General features: G+C 38.2%; 1 protein-coding gene across 3 annotated transcripts in view; it reads left to right on the top strand.

Moving 5' to 3' along the window:
• The first annotated feature begins 239 nt into the window (after window positions 1–239).
• The window catches only part of LOC107725733 (MAX gene-associated protein-like), a 22648-nt gene continuing 15523 nt past the window's right edge, over window positions 240–7364 (top strand). Inside the window, exons 1-2 of one of the 3 annotated variants that reach the window (XM_016535122.1) lie at window positions 240–363; window positions 5609–6752. In XM_016535122.1, coding sequence (XP_016390608.1) covers window positions 5674–6752 — 1079 coding nt within the window. In that variant the 5' untranslated portion in view covers window positions 240–363; window positions 5609–5673. Of the gene's footprint in view, window positions 608–879; window positions 994–5608; window positions 6753–7364 lie in introns of those variants that run through there. The other 2 variants (XM_016535114.1, XM_016535132.1) reach the window with 2 other exon arrangements.

The following is a 7364-nucleotide window of genomic DNA, read 5'->3' as shown; positions in this document are numbered from 1 at the left end:
AAATCTAGGATGACGAATCTTTGCATTTGTGCCGCTTTGTTTCAAATCAGATAAAAAAAGGAAAGGGTTTTACTTAACGATAATCGTCATTCGATAAAAACCGATGCGGTGCGAATCGAGGCAGCCATGACGTAAACAAAGGCGTTAAGTAAACGCATGCGCGGTACGATCAGCGAGCCTCGTCAGTCAGAGGCAGCGCCTGTGCGGTGTTTTGAGCAGCGACGTGCTGACGTCACTGCACGCACGTAAACCTCGGAGGGTGAGACGCACGGTGTAATAATGTGAAAAGGGAGAGAGAGCAAAACAGCATTAACGAAGACAGGAGAGAGAGTATGCATAATATGCATTTCGTATTGACGAAAGGTAACCGTCTAATCCGGATAAAGCTGTATCTGTTAAAAGAAATCGGAAAAGTTGGCTGAACAAGGGTGTTTTTCGTTGTTACTTCGTGGCCAGGGCAGATCATCTCTCAGCGCGCTCGCATCAGATTCGCCCGCCATTCGAGATGTTTCGACGTGCACGCGCCATCCGCGCCAACTTTTAGTTATCGGGCCTATTAGAGACACGCGCCATCGACGAATATTACTCGACGCCCGTTACACAAAAGGTGACTGAAACTCCATTTCTTGACTTTGAATGGACAAATAACATTTATGCACATCGGTGGTTGCTGCGTTTACTCACCTGTGAATTATTTAAAATAGGCAGTCTAGTCATGTTGTTATGGTAAGCGACTAGTTTATGAGCCTTCTCGGTATTCATGCGCACGTTGCGTTACAAATGCGTTTGACGTTATCATTTAGGTTTTATTATTATCATAGATGTTATTAAAGAGTTGACTTGTTTTGCATTTTCAAAAGCGCCTCCCACAACATCCCCCCGCCATTCGAGATGTTTCGACGTGCACGCGCCATCCGCGCCAACTTTTAGTTATCGGGCCTATTAGAGACACGCGCCATCGACGAATATTACTCGACGCCCGTTACACAAAAGGTGACTGAAACTCCATTTCTTGACTTTGAATGGACAAATAACATTTATGCACATCGGTGGTTGCTGCGTTTACTCACCTGTGAATTATTTAAAATAGGCAGTCTAGTCATGTTGTTATGGTAAGCGACTAGTTTATGAGCCTTCTCGGTATTCATGCGCACGTTGCGTTACAAATGCGTTTGACGTTATCATTTAGGTTTTATTATTATCATAGATGTTATTAAAGAGTTGACTTGTTTTGCATTTTCAAAAGCATGTGGTGATGTTATGGCGTTGTCAATGCATATGATTTTTTATTATATTTTACTTTAATGCATAAGAAATACATGGCGGTATATAACTCTAAATTATAAATAAATGTTTTTTGAGTGTCTTAAATTGCATCTTTGCCCTTATAGGAAACAAATTATTTATGATTTATTACCGGTATAACATTTTATAGAAGGTTATGCAGCATTTACGCTAATTATTGCATACCAGCGTCTTATTCTAGCGTTCTGTTAATAAATGACAACTTATATTATAACTTTGACAATATTTATATAATTAAGTAGTAAATCATATGTACTTAATAATGCATTCAAAATGTTAAAATATTTTGTCTACTCTGAATGACAAAACTTTTACTATTTATTTGCGTTTCACTTTTCCGTGTGTAAATGGAACATGTCGCGTGACACCCACCTTGATATTCACGCAGTAAGAAAATGTTTAAATGATACTCACATGGGATGAAGACTTGAGATAAAAGTGGCTAAATAAAAGTTGTTTTATGTTGCATAGTATATTGCCTCATGAGGGCTGACATGTCGTGATCACATGACCAGAGGAACATTAACACTTACTGTACGGCAATATGTAGGCCTAGTACATGATTTGAGTGGCCCCTAAATATTAGAAAGAAGAAATAATGTTCATCAAATGAGTCCCAGCTTTTGGTTAATTAATCAGCTTCTAGCACATCTTTGAGGTAACATGTAGCGTTGACCACAATTTTGAGAGTTCTCCCCCTGTTCTCAAAGTGTAGTGAGTGTAATTACGGAGCACAAAGTAGGGCTGCACAATTAATCGAATGCGATTGTCATGCGCATTTTGATAGTAATGCCGGTTCTGTAATCAGCAGGAAATCATCATCACGTGCTTTCAGATGGAGCAGAATTTACTACACATAGCCGTAGTTCACTGACAAGTTATGCAAAGAAATCGTTTGCGATAATGACAGCTGTTTGCATAGCTTCTCCGTGAACTACGGCTCTGTGAAGTAAATCCTGTTCCATCTGAAAGCATGTGAAAATACCACATTTAATAACATATTTTTACTCCAAACTCACTTCATAACGTCAGTCGAGTGTTTGAAATAAATCCTTCTGTGAGATGATGTGGCTTCTTACACAGAATAAGGCACGCAACATATTTCATAGTATTTAAGCAGTGATAAAGGCATTGCATTATAAATATACTTTATTTTAATGAAAATTATAATAATAAGAACTCAGATAAACCGTATATTGCCGTAGTCGTGTGTTTATTGTGTCACGTTGAATCAATGAAAGCAGTTTAATCTTCTGTTTATTCAGCTGCAGCGATAGGCATTTTCTGGGTTTCTTCTGCGAGGCGTATTTGGAGTTTCAGCGCGAGAGCGCCCTCTGGCCTTTGGATGGAGATTTACTGCTGATCACAGAACCGTGCTTCACTGAAAGATACGCATGACAATCACAGCTTCTGTCGAATCGCGATCTCGATTCCATTTCGATTTATCGTGCAGCCCTAGCACAAAGTGTAAAATAATGTGTTGTTACATGCTCATATTTTAACAATAATGTACAAGAGTTTGTGCCATATTGGGAATATAGTCATGCAGCAGAGTGACTATATTCACAATTCAGCATAGCCTCAATGCCATATTGATTTTAGAAAAACATTACTAAGCTAGTAGTTGTTTTCATTATCATTATTAATTACCTAGTATTATTTATTGAAACAATTTTAAGCAAGTTAACATGACATGTTTACACCAGACAACATTGCTATATATAGTAGTTGCTTTCAAGAACACATTGCTAAATATAGTATTTTTGACCAATCAGAAGCCAACAAGAATTCAGATATATTTATTACAGGCCTGATAAGTACATTGAGTAAATTTTATACATTCGCTTAGTCTAGGCTGTATTTGCAGGGTATTTACAAAGTTAGTTCTGAAAATTTTAATTCCTTTGAAAAGCAATTTAAAGATTCATACTTTCATACTCCATAGTTTTCACAAAAGCTTTCCATCACATTTTAAAAAAAATAATTCTGTTTATAACTATGTTCAGTTGTGGGTTAGTTAGTTACCTGTAATTTATGGTGTCATATGACCTGTTTTAGTACTTTAAGTTATTAATAAAATATTCTGGATTAGAAGAGCCAGGTCGAGTCATGTCACAGGTAGGACAAACACAATTCTCCATTGAGATGATAGTCTAATCACTATACAGACAAAAGATAAATAAAAAGGTTTTTGTACTTCTTTAAGAATAAACAAAGTGTCATCTATGAGCTTGCAGCAAGAGTGAAGTTTATTATGCAGTTTCTGGCTATCTAGCAAAAAGCTGCCTGTACCTGTATCTTCTAGCCATCCTATGTGCTTTGATAATTCTTGAAGGTTTTGTTTTGCTGCAAATTTAATGCAAAATTTGTGTATATTGTCCCCATGAGTCAGCTGTGAGACTTCTTTGCAGCTACTCTAGTAGCGAATTGGCTGTCACAACTAGGTATTGCCTGGAAACTCAGTCACACCCGGTATTGTTTACATTTAAAATTTAGTTTTTTTTCTTACCTGTAGTACTTTCTTATTTTTATGCTTAATTTGAGACGTTTTTAAGTGATAAATTAAAACCAATAATACTCTTTTGTACTTAATTCACTGTCCACTGTTGACAACATAACACAGGTTATTATTATAGCTGACCATTAAAACATCCTAACTCAAAATACCATTACTTTGTTTTTAAAATGGTGCAACTAGTGGCACCAAATGGAACTGCAAGAATAATAATGATTGTTTCCAAAGAGGTTTCCTTGTTTATGTGCATACCGCCGTTTGTCCCCATGCATATGTTCAGTGTACACATGTATAAACTTAATGAAGAGAAACGACAGGACCTCCAAAATTGAATTATTTCTTTGGAGACTAACATGTTTCACTTAACTCTATTTTTTGCCTTTTGATTTTAGCTTCACTATTTTATGATCGTGAAAGAGGAAGTGCTATATTAGGCCTATTTGATAATAGTGAAGTTGCAGTGTCTACATTTTGTTTGTTTAACTTGTAAATTTAGGGGTGAGTAGTGGTCATGACAGAGTCAGAGGTTTATATGCTGAAATGTTCAAAAAACAAAGTGTACTGACCAAGTGGTTGAGCTAGACTAGTGGCAGTCAATAAAGGACAGCAGGTGAATGTTACTCAAAGTTCCTGTTTCCACCTGTTATTAAGATGTGTTTTCAGAGATCCAATCACAAGTGGTCAGTCAAAACACATTACTGATTCCAACTGGTAATACTCCTGTAAATACTTGTGTTCAGATTTTTTCAAGACATTCCCCATAAGCCTGAAATCAGTTTATCGGGACGTCAATACTGTTATTGAATGAGCAAAATAATGTTCCACAGCTTACGAGCGAAAGGTAAAGCAACCAAATGAGGATAAGGAGGGCAGCTGTAATTTTGCTAGTTACAACACATCCCACAATTTTATGTTGACCCCTTTAAAGCAGACCCCTTGTGATCAGATCATAGAAAACGATTTAATACCAGGTGGAAACAGGGCGAAAGTCAGTCAGTGGTTGCCATGGACTGTTCAAGGTACCATAGCAGTATATTTGATAAATTCTCATTCTTAAGGCAACAGATCCCTTTGTAAGTGCTGAAAGTATTCTTCGTATCAGTTCCTCCATATGTTTACAGTTCTTTTTGACTTGAATGTGACTAAATACCAAGGCCTATCATTTACTGTTTGTCCCTTACAGAGCCAGAGGTATAGATAGACTGTTTAGGTACAAGGTAGCCACCTTCATGCAAAGTTTTGTTCCATTCCTGCACCTGCCTGTAATTTTCAAGTGTCCTGCCTGTAATTTTCAAGCGTAGCTGACTCGAGTGTGCACAAAACTCTGTTGCGAAGTGGATTTCCAGGAGCAGGGTTGAATAATATGTCCATGATACACTTTGTCTAGGACTTACTTCGATGTCCTCGCAAGTATTACCTTGAGGCTAATGTAATACTTACGTATGATGTAATACATACGTATGACTTACCTATGATGGACAACCTCTTGCGATGTATGTAGTCCAATAAGCACCATACAACTACACACATTAGTTTTGTGTTTCGAACTTTTCAATCATGGTGTCAACAGTTTGACAACAGACAAGGTATTACATTTGTGGAATAAATTGTTGTCCTTCTCCTCACATATTTATGCATATAGGCCAACCAGGGCTGCAACTAACTAGTAGAGGAGTAATCTAGTGAGTAACACACAATCACTATATAATGTAGTTGTTAAGCTTTCCAGTTGCTAGCTTTTAAACATGCGTTGACCGTGCCATGTCATGTATGTCTTGTTTTTTTAAGGATGTAGACCTGATATACGCTGAGGTGAGAGATTCGGAAGCTTTCCAGATGACTTTGTAACTCCCATGGCAGATACAGAGAAGCAGGGAGCAATGGTGCTTCATGAAGAAGGCGTGACTGCCCCAACACTGGCATCTCCCACTACCTCTCCACCGTCCATCTTTGTTGTCCTTAAACAGTTGCAGTCTGGTGATAGTGGGAAAGACAAGTGCAGCCTGATGGCAATTAGTGAAGCAAATAAAATGGTGAAATCCTCTGTTGTAACAGGCATCCATCCAACATCATCCACTTTTGCAGACACCAACAGCACCGCACAGTCTGAGAACTTGCCAGCAGATGCTAGATGTAAAGGCATCACTGTTACACTGGACAACAATAGTATGTGGAATGAGTTTTATAGATGTCAGACTGAGATGATTCTGACCAAACAAGGTCGTAGAATGTTCCCCTACTGCCGCTTTCGTCTCTCTGGAATGGAACCTTTCCAGAGTTACTTGTTGGCAATGGATATTGTTCCAGTTGATAACTACAGATACAAATGGAGTGGAAAAGGATGGGAAACCAATGGGAAGGCTGAGCCTCATGTTTCACGTTTGTTTGTACACCCAGAGTCCCCTGCTACTGGCCTACACTGGATGCAGTACCCGGTTTCTTTTTACAGACTGAAACTTTGCAACAACTTGGACCAAGAGGACCATATTATTTTGCACTCAATGCACCGATACCTTCCTCGACTTCATATCATACCTGCAGACAAAGACTCTGAAAACATTCAAGTTGACAGACCCAATGTCGTAACTCTACGTTTTTCTCAGACAGAGTTCTTTGCGGTCACAGCCTATCAAAACCTTCGCATCACCCAACTCAAAATTGACTACAACCCCTTTGCCAAAGGTTTCAGGGACGATGCGGTCAATGCTCGATCATCTAAGGCCAAGAATGGAATGTCCACTGAGGAAGCAAAGAGTGAGCTCAAGCTTAGCAGGGAGATGACAACTTTGAATAATTTAAAAACTCTGTTCATGAAGAGAAATGCTACTGTTAAGGTCAGTAAGGATCAGAATGTTCCCAGCCCTACAAATGGAGAAAGGAAAGCTGTTAATGGCGATGCTACCATTGTAGATGCAAATGTTCAAAGTTTGTGGTAAGTAGTTTTATCAACATAAATTTATCAAACAGAATCAGATTTACACAAGAAACATACTCTACGCAAGTGTTTGAATGCTTGACCAACGCATTGTCCTGTTGTATGTACTTGACATGCATTCTTGCATTACAGTAGCATTAGACCTCAGTACTCAATATAGTTACCTTCAGATTTTTGTGCAGTTAAAGGGATAGTTCACCCAAAAATAAAAATTTCATTAATTACTCACCCTCATGTCATTCCAAACCCGTAAGACCTTCATTCATCTTCAGAACACAAATTAAGATATTTTTGATGAAACCCAAGAGCTTTCTGACCATGCATAGACAGCAAGGGAACTACCACGTTCAAGGTAGGGTTGTGACAGTTTAAATAAAGTAAAAATCAGCAAACAATGTGGAACCAATTAAGTAAGAAACGAATGTTTAAAAAAACCTTCCAAAATTACCTTAGATAAACGGCAAAAGTCAACAGGCTTTTCAAAATCCAAAATATTGCCAAACAGGCTTTTGCATTTTGTTTCTAAACTAAATCATTCGCCATCGTCTTGTCTGTCTCACCTCACTCTTCTTGTCAGTCAGCTCGACTCACTCTCCTCACTGGATAAAT

The sequence above is a fragment of the Sinocyclocheilus rhinocerous genome, unplaced genomic scaffold, assembly GCF_001515625.1.
Source record: "Sinocyclocheilus rhinocerous isolate Xijiao unplaced genomic scaffold, SAMN03320098_v1.1 scaffold1004, whole genome shotgun sequence".
NCBI lineage: Eukaryota > Metazoa > Chordata > Actinopteri > Cypriniformes > Cyprinidae > Sinocyclocheilus > Sinocyclocheilus rhinocerous.
This window is presented reverse-complemented; position numbering and strand designations above follow the sequence as displayed.